This window comes from Argentina anserina, chromosome 4 (genome assembly GCF_933775445.1).
Source record: "Argentina anserina chromosome 4, drPotAnse1.1, whole genome shotgun sequence".
In the NCBI taxonomy this organism is placed as follows: domain Eukaryota; kingdom Viridiplantae; phylum Streptophyta; class Magnoliopsida; order Rosales; family Rosaceae; genus Argentina; species Argentina anserina.
In genome coordinates this window covers 286,491-299,023 of record NC_065875.1, presented here as the reverse complement: position 1 = coordinate 299,023, position 12,533 = coordinate 286,491, and the positions used below count along the sequence as shown (strand labels likewise).

The 12,533-nt window shown below is 38.7% G+C and overlaps 2 protein-coding genes and 1 pseudogene across 2 annotated transcripts; all 3 read left to right on the top strand.

The window, feature by feature from the left end:
- The first annotated feature begins 6,249 nt into the window (after positions 1 to 6,249).
- Positions 6,250 to 7,765, top strand: LOC126792946 (putative F-box protein PP2-B12). Its single transcript, XM_050519469.1, has 3 exons — positions 6,250 to 6,566; positions 7,093 to 7,211; positions 7,314 to 7,765. Exons 1-3 carry the CDS (start codon positions 6,285 to 6,287, stop codon positions 7,708 to 7,710), a joined length of 798 nt encoding a protein of 265 aa, XP_050375426.1. The 5' UTR covers positions 6,250 to 6,284; the 3' UTR covers positions 7,711 to 7,765.
- Positions 7,766 to 7,952: 187 nt separating this feature from the next.
- On the top strand, positions 7,953 to 9,815 carry LOC126790708 (putative F-box protein PP2-B12; annotated as a pseudogene).
- Positions 9,816 to 11,189: 1,374 nt separating this feature from the next.
- Positions 11,190 to 12,392, top strand: LOC126792945 (putative F-box protein PP2-B12). Its single transcript, XM_050519468.1, has 3 exons — positions 11,190 to 11,450; positions 11,667 to 11,785; positions 11,894 to 12,392. Exons 1-3 carry the CDS (start codon positions 11,190 to 11,192, stop codon positions 12,390 to 12,392), a joined length of 879 nt encoding a protein of 292 aa, XP_050375425.1.
- Positions 12,393 to 12,533: the final 141 nt, after the last annotated feature.

The following is a 12,533-nucleotide window of genomic DNA, read 5'->3' as shown; positions in this document are numbered from 1 at the left end:
GTTTGTGGTTTAGCCCGTGCGAAAAATTGATGTAATTGAACTGCACTGATCCGTGATAGACTTGTACACGCAAAATTTTGGTTTGCAAGTGTTTAACCTAAGTCCTCCCCATTGCTAACTCATCCAATGTATTGTTTTGGTTATAACAACCGTTTTTTTTTTTTTGCGGCAAGTATAATTTATCTTTCTCATTTGATAAATATTTGGTTAAGTAAGAACGTAATTCAATTGATTTTGTTTGTGTATCCGTTTTTCCGCTTTCTAAGAAAGAGAGCCCGAAGGTGAAGATAGCCTTTGGCTGCCATTTATTGACAAACAAGAAGGTAGTGGTAGTACCTACAATGATACATAATAAACTAGACATATTCATTGTACATTCAATAGCGGAATCCTCCTTTGGTATGTTTGCAAGAAAGTCCTGACTTCCAACCTAATTCCATAACCAATGCCCTAGTTGCCAAAGGCCTCAATTGGCAACAAATAGAAGCATTGAACATTAAGCCGACAATTGCAATTGGCAACTTTCATTCAGCACAGATAATAGGTTTTGTAACCAAACGTCTAGACGACAATTGCAATTTGCAACTACGAATCTGGTGCGTTTCGAAAATAAGATTTTATTGTGTTAGAAGACCTATTGATTATTGGCTTTAATTGAATTGGTCTTTGACCCATATTGTTGCAGCCCAATTTGATCACGTGGACTGCATGCTTAGGTTAATTAGGTTGATATATATATATGTATGTAACCTAAGGGTTCTAGGGGTGAGATACACACATGCTGCCGCAAGACATAAGAAAAGTGAGTTGAGTATTTGTAACTAACCTACAGGTGAGTCTTCTTCATTCAGAGAGAAGAGCATCTATTTGGGGTTTTGGGATTAGAGAGTTTTAGTACAAAGCTCTATTGTATTTTCTCAAATTGATCATAGTGGAATTTCTCGCCTGCTCCGAAAGTGGACGTAGCTCAATCACATTGATTGAGTGAATCATTATAAATCTTGTGTCCTTGTGTTTTCTTTTCTTTATTGTTCCATATCAATATTGCTGTTTGTTTACGCTTCCGCACAACAAACTGGTACCAGAGCAGGTTCCGAATTGGGATTGATATTGATATTGTTTGGAAGTCATGGTTGACGATCATGTTGACGGTGAGAAGAAAAAGAAAGGGACTTTAGGTTCTTCGCGGGCTAGACCATCAATTGGCAATGCCAAATTTGAAGTTGAAAAGTTCGATGGAACAAATAATTTTGGCATGTGGCAGTGTGAGATGATGGATGTCTTGTGTCAACAAGAATTAGATATTGCTCTTGAAGACAAACCAGATGACATGACTGATTCGGAGTGGAAACAGATTAATAAGTGGGCTTATGGTTCTATTCGATTGTGTCTTGCAAAGGATCAAAAGTTTTCTATTATGAGGGAAACTTCGGCAAAGGAGTTATGGAAGAAACTGGAAGATCAATACATGGTCAAGAGTGCAGAAACTCGGTTTCACCTGAAGAGGAGGCTTTTCCGGTTCAACTACAAACAAGGTATTTCTATGACTGAACACATCAGTGATTTCAATAAGATACTTGCAGATTTGGTTAATTTAGAAGTTCAAATTGATGATGAGGATAAAGCTTTGTGTTTGCTGAATTCTCTTCCTGACGAGTATGAGCATTTGATTACAACATTGTTGCATGGAAAAAATGAGGTGAAATTTGATGATGTGTGCAATTCATTGATTAATAATGAGTGTAGAAAGAAGGAGAAGCAATTAGATAGAGTGTCGGGTGAAGCACTTGTAGCAAGAGGTAGATCAGATGATAGAAAGTTTAGTGGAAAGAGAGGTAAATCTCGTTCCAAGTCAAGAAGTAAATTTCCTGCAAAAGATGAGTGTGCTTTATGTCGTCAAAAGGGGCATTGGAAGAAAGATTGTCCCAAGTTGAAGACTAGAGACAAGAAAGGCCCAGAAGTGAATGTGGCGAAAAGCGAAGATGATGATAACTTCGATTTTGCTTTGAGTGCAGATTACTTCGAAGACATTGAGATTGATTTGGCTTTGGCAAGCTTATTGACACTTGATTATTCTGACAGATGGATAATGGATTCGGGTTGTACCCACCACATGTGTCCTAACAAGGAACGGTTCTCTACTTTGAGAGAATTGGATGGTGGATTAGTTCTTATGGGTAATGATAGTCCTTGCAGAACTAGAGGGCTTGGTACAGTTCGTCTCAAGATGCATGATGGGAGTGTTAGAGAATTGACAAACGTTCGGTATGTTCCGAACTTGAAGAAAAATCTGATTTCTTTGGGAACTTTGGAGTCAAAGGGGCACACAATTATATTGAGGAATGGTGTTGCTAAAGTTGTTTCTGGTTCACTTGTGATAATGAAGGGTACTATAGAAAGAAACTTATATTTTCTACAGGGTAGTACAGTGACAAGTGAAACAGTAGTTTCTGAGATTACAGATGATACTGACACTACCAGATTATGGCATATGCGTCTAGGACATGCTGGTGAGAAAGCTATCCAGGGATTGGTGAAGCAAGGCTTGTTGAAAGGTGCAAAGACTTGCAAATTGGAATTATGTGAACATTGTGTTTTGGGAAAGCAGACTAGAGTGAAATTTGGTACAGCAATTCATCAGACTAAAGGAGCTTTGGACTATGTTCACACAGATGTATGGGGACCTACAAAGACTACATCTTTGGGAGGTAAGCGGTATTATGTTACTTTTGTTGATGACTTCTCTAGAAGAGTATGGGTGTACACCATGAAGCATAAAGATGAAGTCTTAGATATATTTGTGAAGTGGAAGAAGATGATTGAGACACAGACCGGTCGGAAAATTAAGAGGCTCAGGTCAGATAATGGTGGTGAGTACAAGTCTGATCCGTTCTTGAAATTGTGTCAAGATGAGGGCATTGTGAGGCACTTCACAGTTAGAGGAACACCGCAACAAAATGGAGTAGCAGAACGCATGAATCAGACTTTGTTAGAAAATGTTCGGTGTATGTTGTCTAATGCTGGATTAGGCAAAGAGTTTTGGGCAGAGGCAGTTACATATGCAGGCCACCTTATTAACAGGTTGCCTACAGCTGCAAATGAGGGAAAAACTCCTATGGAGGTATGGTCTGGAAAACCTGCTACTGATTATCATTACTTACATATTTTTGGATGTCCTGCTTATTATCATGTCAGGGAAAGCAAGCTTGATCCTAGAGCAAAGAAAGCTATTTTCTTTGGCTTTAGTGATGGTGTGAAAGGATTCAGGCTATGGTGTCCAGATACGAGAAAGATTATTGTGAGCAGAGATGTTACATTTGATGAGACTGCTATGATTAATCAGAGTGAGCAAAATAATTCTGAAAATCAGAAGATGACCATAGAGAACTTGAAGCAGGTGGAGCTTGAGAAAAATATTAATGAAGCTCTAGGTGATTCGGAAAAACATACAGTTGATTATTCAACTAATAGAGATAGAGGTACTGAAGTAGAGGCTCAAACCCAAGAGTCTATGCAACAAGATGAACCTATTGCATTGAGAAAAGGATAGAGGAATGCTCCAAAGCCAGCTTGGCTTAATGATATGGTGACTTATGCACTTCCGATGACCGAAGAAGAAATTCCTACTACCTATGAAGAAGCTGTAATACATGCATATAAGGTGGAGTGGGAAAAGGCTATGGATGAGGAGATGAATTCTCTTCATAAGAACAAGACTTGGGAGTTGGCTCAGTTACCACATGGGAAGAGAGCAGTTGGTTGCAAGTGGGTTTTTGCTAAAAAGGAGAGATCTCGGTACATGGCTAGATTGGTAGCTAAGGGCTATGCACAAAAGGAAGGAATAGACTACAATGAGGTATTTTCTCCAGTTGTGAAACATTCTTCTATTCGTATTCTTTTAGCCTTAGTTGCACAGTTTGATCTTGAGTTAGTACAACTTGATGTTAAAACTGCATTTTTACATGGTGAATTGAATGAGGAGATCTATATGAGTCAGCCAGATGGTTTCAAAGTTGCTGGTAAGGAAAAATGGGTTTGTAAACTGCAGAAATCATTGTACGGCCTAAAACAGTCTCCTAGGCAGTGGTACAAGAGATTTGATAAGTTTATGTTTGGTCAGAAGTACACTAGGAGTCTTTATGATCCATGTGTTTATTTTCGCAAGCTACATGATGAGACTTTCATTTATTTGCTCTTATATGTTGATGATATGTTGATTGCATCTAAGAGCAAGGTGGAGATAGATAAATTGAAATCACAGTTGAGTGGTGAATTTGAGATGAAGGATTTAGGAGAAGCAAAGAAGATTTTAGGCATGGAAATTGAACGAGACAGATCAAAAGGCAAGGTATGTTTGTCACAGAAACAGTATTTGAAGAAGGTACTACATCGGTTTAGCATGGTTGATAAAACTAAACCTGTAAGTACTCCTCTTGCTTCTCATTTCAAGCTTAATTCTTCTATGTCTCCTAGCACTGATGATGATAAGAAATATATGGCTAAAGTTCCGTATGCTAGTGTTGTTGGTAGCTTGATGTATTCTATGGTGTGTACTAGACCAGATATTTCACAGGCCTTAAGTGTGGTGTGTAGATATATGCATAATCCAGGTAAAGGCCATTGGGAAGCAGTAAAATGGATTCTACGGTATATTCTTGGTACTGTAGATGTTGGAATAGTGTTTCAGTAGGATATGATGAATCAGTGTGTTGTTGGATATGTAGACTCTGATTACGCAGGTGATTTGGATAAGTGCAGATCAACTACAGCTTATGTATTTACTCTTGCTAGTGGAACAGTGAGTTGGAAGTCGAATTTGCAACATACTATTGCTTTGTCGACTACAGAAGCTGAGTATATGGCTGTAACAGAGGGTGCAAAAGAAGCTCTTTGGCTTCGTGGTTTGCTTGAGGACTTGGGTGTAGTTCAAGACTATGTGGATGTTTATTGTGATAGTCAGAGTGCTATTCATTTAGCAGAGAATCAGGTTACACATAATCGTACTAAGCATATTCATGTCAGATTTCACAAGATTCGTCAATTGGTGGAGGATGGTGACATAGAACTCCAAAAAGTTGGAACTGAAGACAACCCTGCTGATATGTTGACAAAGTCGGTTCCATTGAGCAAGTTCAAGCATTGGTGTTTGTAGCATTTGATCCCTACGGGGATGTCGGAGCGGCGATTGTATTGAAGTTCTATTATGAAGAATTAACATCAAGTAAAGTCAAGGTGGAGATTATTGATTATTGGCTTTAATTGAATTGGTCTTTGACCCATATTGTTGCAGCCCAATTTGATCACGTGGACTGCATGCTTAGGTTAATTAGGTTGATATATATATGTATGTAACCTAAGGGTTCTAGGGGTGAGATACACACATGCTGCCGCAAGACATAAGAAAAATGAGTTGAATATTTGTAATTAACCTACAGGTGAGTCTTCTTCATTCAGAGAGAAGAGCAGCTATTTGGGGTTTTGGGATTAGAGAGTTTTAGTACAAAACTCTATTGTATTTTCTCAAATTGATCATAGTAGAATTTCTCGCCTGCTCCGAAAGTGGACGTAGCTCAATCACATTGATTGAGTGAACCACTATAAATCTTGTGTCCTTGTGTTTTCTTTTCTTTATTGTTCCATATCAATATTGCTGTTTGTTTACGCTTCCGCACAACAAGACCAACGTCATCTTTTGAAATTGTTTAAAGAGTTTACTCTGTACTTTTTTCATCCTTACAAGAAGTATCACGATATGTCTATTTTCTCTATTCTTGGTATCTCACAACTGTCTGCCAATGTTACCAGTTTCATCCCGTCTTTTAATTAAGCGTTTATTAGCTGAGGGTTTGCTATTTGCTAGAGATTTTTATATTTATATTCTTGAGTATATACATGCCGGATTGAGCTTTTATTTATTCTTTTTGTCGGAATTTATCAGAAATAGGAGATGAGGTTATTTGTCTCCCTCTTTGATTAATAATCATAAAAAAAAGTAGGGTTGAGTTCTCCCTGACACCAAGTCGACCAAGTCCAGACAGAGAAGGTCGGTCATACATTGTACGATGCTGATGTGATAATCAGATTTGCTGACTTTTCTCTTCAAAATAGAAAAATAGAAGAATAAGAAGAAGGAGCAGAGGATGCGAAAAAGATATTTTATTGACAACCCGCATAGTACTGCGAAAAAGATTTGCTGATGTGATAATTAGTCCACGTCTTCGCCAACCTGCATAGTACAGCTGGTTAGATATTTTATTGACAACTCAACAACTCGATCATCACGGATGCGAAGAAGAAGAAGAGGAGAAATGAAGAGGTTGCCTGTGGAGTGCGCCTCACACATCATAGGCTTTACGTCGGCCGGGGATGCCTGCAGATCATGTGCCGTGTCTCGTCTCTTTAAGCATGCTGCCGATTCTGATATTGTCTGGGATAGGCTTCTTCCTCCCCATTATAAGCACATCATCTCCCAATCTCCATCCTCCTCTTCTTTGTTTTCCATGCCCAAGAAGGATCTCTACTTCCATCTCTGTACCCACCCCATCATCATTGCCAACGGCCACATGGTACTTCAACTTCACTTATGTCACTCTTTCATGACATCTTTGTTCTGCATACCTCTATAATATTTTTGCCAGTTTAACAGATTGAATTACTTCCTAGCTAGCTTCGATTTACTTTTGGGCCGGGTGTTTACAATCCTGGAAAATTTTGATGACTCCTAGGAAATGGATGATCTAGAATAGAGAGGAAGATCGATCAGTCTCTGGTAGCACGCAGCGATCGACTAAAGTGAATCGAAATAGGGTCAATTCGCAATTGCTATTCACTAGCTACCTCAAACTCTCAAAGGAAATGGAATCCACCAGTCAATTTAACTAGAGCATTAAACAATTTTGAATATTGGAGGGATAAGAATAAATATAAATGGTACGTACACTTAACTAAGGAGCATTCAAGCTAAATGTGTTTAATTAAGGAACTAATGAAGCTACGATCTTGACTTCTTGAGCCTTTAAACAAGATATTGGTGATGTATGCCTCTAGGGTTAAAGGTTACAATGATTATTGATCACTAACTCTTTGCTGCAGAGCTTTGCACTAGATAGGCAGAGCGGCAAGATATGTTATATGGTAGGTGCAAGAGGGCTTTCAATTGCATGGGCAGATACACCCACTTACTGGCAATGGATGACTCTACCACACTCCAGGTATATATACAATTCCCTTATGTACGTGGAACTTGGTACGTACGTATATTGATTGTCCTGTGTTATAATTAGTAGTTAATTATATACGTGGATGTATGGCAGGTTCTCTGAAGTGGCTAAGCTCAAACTTGTATGGTGGCTTGACATCAAGGCGTGCATATGGACTAAGAACTTATCTGCAGGAACAACCTATGCAGCTTACCTTGTGTATCAGCTCTCAGAAGTAAGATCGGGGCTGGCAAGAACACCTATTGTGTTGCGCATCAATTATCAACAAAGTGCAGTTGTGAGTGTGCATCGTGTGATCCTAGACCCTATGCCTCAGCGGGCTCGACATAGAGGAGATGGGTGGATGGAGATTGAGATGGGTCAATTCTTCATTGAACAAAAAGGAAATGATGATGCTGTTGATGTTGTAGAATGCAGTGTAACGGAAGTTGATAACCTAAAGAGCGGCCTCATTGTTGAAGGTATTGAGCTAAGGCCTGTCCATATGTAAGTTTGTACATTGTGAAAACATACATATATGCAAGTAACTCTTTACTTTCCGCCCTCATTGTACTTGATTATTCCATGATATGTACACAAAATAAAGCTCCTATCAGCTTCATATTGGAAGCAAATTTGCCCCGACCCTTAGTTCCCACACACATAGATAAATGCTATGCGTCTTTTCACCTACATATATTTGTGACAATGTTAAATACTGAGAGCACGTAAAAAAACTCATGTTCTAAATTAATGGTTTTGGTCTATCGGCATAGTCTCCCTTTGTCAAGTGGAAATTGGCATAGTCTAGCTCTCTTTGTTAAGTGGAAGTTGGTGGTATGGATGGTATGGTAGCTCATGATAATAATAAGCGAGATAGAGAGCAACCATGTGACGTGTTGAAGTTCCGAAGGCCAAAATCAAGATGGAATATATATGTAGGGTTGTGAAATTATGATGAATATGAAACAACACAAGTGAGAATGTGAGAATGTGGAGTTAACACAGTTAGAGAGGTTACCGGAGGAATGCATGGCCCATGTTCTTTCCCTGACGTCCCCCAAAGACGCTTGCCGATCAGCCTCCGTCTCCTCCGCCTTTCGATCCGCCGCGCAATCCCAAACTCTTTGGCAACTTTTTGTTACCCCATGACTATCGTCATATCATCTCTCGATCCGTGTCTCCTCGTCTGCCATCACTCTCCTCTCTCTCTCTCTCTCTCTCTCTCTCTCTCTCTCTCTCTAACAAGGACCTCTATTTCCGTCTCTGCGACTCCCCCATCTTTCTCGACGACGGCAATCTGGAGATTGTTTCTTGTGCTGATCGATGATCACCATGCAGAGTTAATTTCGTTTTGGATAAATTGAGTGGTAAAAAATGTTGGATGCTGGGAGTCAGACTGTTGAATTTTACATGGGCAGAAAATTCAGATTACTGGGAATGGAATTCTCTACCTCTATCCAGGTCGGTGATTTTGTGTGTGGTATATATTGTTAGATCTTGCCTTGCCTGCCATAAAACTATTTGGTTTCTGCTATTTACTTGCATGATGACCTGATCGTTTCAGTTCAGTTATTGGGGCTTACCAATTAATCGTGAAAGCAAATTATAGTCTGTTAGGTGAATTTGAATTTCAAACCTATATTATCTAGCTTGTGGAGCTGTGGTAGGTCGATGTGTGACAGTACTGTGAGGGTGCTGGATTATACTAGGTGAATCTGAACTCTGAAGGGTTGCCCCGGCCAAATTTGGAGCTAGCGTGGCTCCATGGCCATACAGAATTACAGATCCCCCTTAGCCTTTTTGAAAATGGACTCCTTGAATTGATCGAAGGACGTGTTTGCGTATAACTAAAGACCAAACCTTTCTTGTATATTAAAGGAAGTGTTTGTTAAGACCTCCCTGCCGAGCATCATGCTACAACACTACAACAGTATGATTTTCCGTATATGTCTCCCTCCAATTAGAGAACACTAAAGTACCTAGACCCTCATTCAGTTCATGTCTAATCTGCGATCCTTATTTGCAAGTTACATATGCCATGATCATTCATACAAGATGTTATGATCAACTAACCTTTTAAAATTTTGATGCATTTGTGAATTATAGGTATTCTCTTTCTCCATTGATTGATCTTTCCCTTTTCTTCTTTGGTATGGACACTTCATTCTTGGTTAGTATAATGATTGTTTGTCAGACGCTTATTTTGCCCCCTATCAGAAGAGGATGTGAATCTTAACTATAATCATTCAATTGAATTTTTGATGCATTATTTATGCATATGTGAATGACAGGTTCTCCCATGTGGCTGAGCTCAGACTTGTATGGTGGCTTGAGATTAAGGGATACATTGACACTAAAATTATGTCCCCTCGAACAACATATGTAGCTTACCTTGTACGTATATCAGATCCCAGAAGAATAACAACGGTGCGTGTCAACAATAATCAAAATGAAGTTGTAGCCGTCCTAGCAGACCAGCCAGAGGAAGTGCTGCCTCCAGAAGCTCGAAGCAGAGGAGATGGATGGATGGAGATGGAGTTGGGTGAAATTTTCAACCAAGATGCTACTGTGGAGTTTCTTCTGAGGGAAACTGAGAGTGGGGTGCCTAGCTAAGGGCGGACTCATTGTGGAAGGCATTGAGCTTAGGCATAATCTACATATGTAGGACATAGCTAGAAAGCTGCTAAAGTTGTCATCTTTTATTATTATTATTATTATTATTATTATTTATTTAACAAATGAGGGGATAAAAGAATCTGACTTCTTATGTCTGATAAATTCCAACAAATAGTAAACCCTCAGCCAAGAAACCCTGAATTAAAGAACGAGATGAAACTGGTAACATTGGCAGACAGTTGTGAGATACCAAGAATAGAGAAAATAGACATATCGTGATACTTCTTGTAAGGATGAAAAGAATGCAGAGCAGACTCTCTGAACAATTCCAAAAGATAATGTTGGGCTTCCAACAAATCTTACATTCGAAACGCACCAGATTCCTAGTGATCCAAATAAACCAAATTAAATTATAGGAGACTAGAAACCAAAGTCGATGTTTAGGTTTTGGGAACGCTGAAACACCAACACCATTAAACACTTCATCAAGGGTACCCCAAGGCGAGAATGAATGAGAAAATAGAAGGCAAACTCATTTTCATAAAGCCATAATTTCATAACAATGCAAAAGAAGATGTGTACCCAATTCCGCATAACTTCCATAAAATGAGCAACGAGATGGAAGTGAAAAACTTCGTCGTTGTAAAACATCATCAGTTAGTAAACCTCGTCGTTGCTAAAGCTGTCATCAACTCAATAATAAGTCTCTTAGTACATACCAGATGGTAGAAATGCATATGCTTTTCATTTATGATAAACGTTGTGTTTCACATTTTGGGGAGTGAAATTTACACTCTCTATTTTACAAGCCACACTTCTATTTTTTCTATCTTTTTCGTCTAAACTTTATAAAGAGTCAATATTGTACATGTTGCTAAAAATTAGTTACTAACTTTTGTTGCTTCTCACTTCACAATATATCAACTACAAGAATTGAAGGACATAATAACCAATAAACTTAGCGGACCTATCTCCATAATTGCCTGATTGGTGTAATTTCATTTGTTCTCACAACTTAAAAATTCGTATGTACGCCAATCTAAAAGAAATCATTTGAACACATAAAAGTTGAAAATAAATTATTTAGGTTGATTGACACCCCATTTGTCATTTGCAATTTTCATTCTCATATCAAAAAGTTTGCACTCTCGTGCACTCCCTTTGTCGTACTCTATATTCTGTGATGACCAAATTACCCATCTACTTGATGAATTCTTTTCCAAAAGAGGAAGTTTAATTTGATGCGTCGTGGTTGAATTGTGAGTCAGTATAAAAACAATGTTACTGCGATACATACGATATATATTTTGTTAGGGTTTCTTCCAAAGTAGGTAGGTCGGTTAGTTTTTGTTTCTGGATGATTGATAAAAAATGGTGGGATTAGAAAGACTATCAGAAGAGTGCATAGCCTGTATTCTTTCTCTAACCTCCCCAAAAGATGCTTGCCGATCAGCCCTCGTCTCCTCTGCGTTTGGATCCGCCGCTCAATCTCAAGTTGTTTGGGAGCGTTTTTTACCGTCCGATCACCGTGACATCATCTCCCGATCTGTTTCTCCCGTCACCTTCACCTCTAAGATGGAACTCTACTTTCGTCTCTGTGATTCTCCCATCTTCCTCGACGATGGTAATCTGGTAATCATTTCCATTCTCCCTTGTTAATGATCTTTTGATACAAAACATATATATATATATATATATATATATATATCGGAATCGATCATTAGATAACAATTTTTGCAATCTTAATTATAAATGAATTTTAATGGCTGAATGTCAACTTGTGAAGGATTTCTAGGGTATATGTTAATATGTATGTACGTTTGTAATTTCTCTTTGTATCTATCCAAGAGTTTTGCAATAGATAAATTGAGTGGCAAGAAATGTTTTACGCTGGGAGCCAGACGTGTACTCATAGCCTGGGGAGACACCCCAGCTTACTGGGAGTGGATTTCTGTGCCTCATTCCAGGTTATATATCTATCCTAATCTCTTTTAGCGCATCTGTCATTGATACACACACAGATATATATATATATATAATACATGGATCATGCATCTGCAATTTGCATTTTGCAGATTTGCTGAGGTGGCTTATCTACGCTCTGTCTGTTGGCTTGAGATTTATGGTAGAATGGAGATGCGATCCCTGTCTCCAAACACAGCTTATGCTGGACACTTGGTTTACATGTTCTCCGACGAAGCCACTAATTACGCAGGAACTGGACAGAATTATTATGAAACCTTTCCGGTCAAGCTTTCAGTTAAATTTTTCGTAACTGAAGGAACTTTGATTGAAGCTCATGACGAAGAGGATGCAGAGTTGTTGATATCCACAAGAATGCCTGCTGCCGGTGCATCATCAATGGATAATAGTTTTGGAAAGCGGCAACATTTTCCAATGGAAAGAAACGATGGCTGGATGGAGATTAAGATAGGAGAGTTTAATTGTGGCCAAAGTGATGATGACTGTTGCTTGGTTGAGGTGGGTGTCAAGGAGATTGAATCAGGGATTTGGAAGTTTGGACTTGTTATCCATGGCATTGAGATTAGGCCGACTCAACCGAAACCCAACTAAAACAAAGTTGATGACATATACTTGTATGAGTTGTATCAATATATAGTTTTCTACCTTATAGTGTGGAGTGTGATTATTCTTAATAACTTGGAATTGATTATGAGGTCAATCAGGACATGATATTATATATTAATACGATGT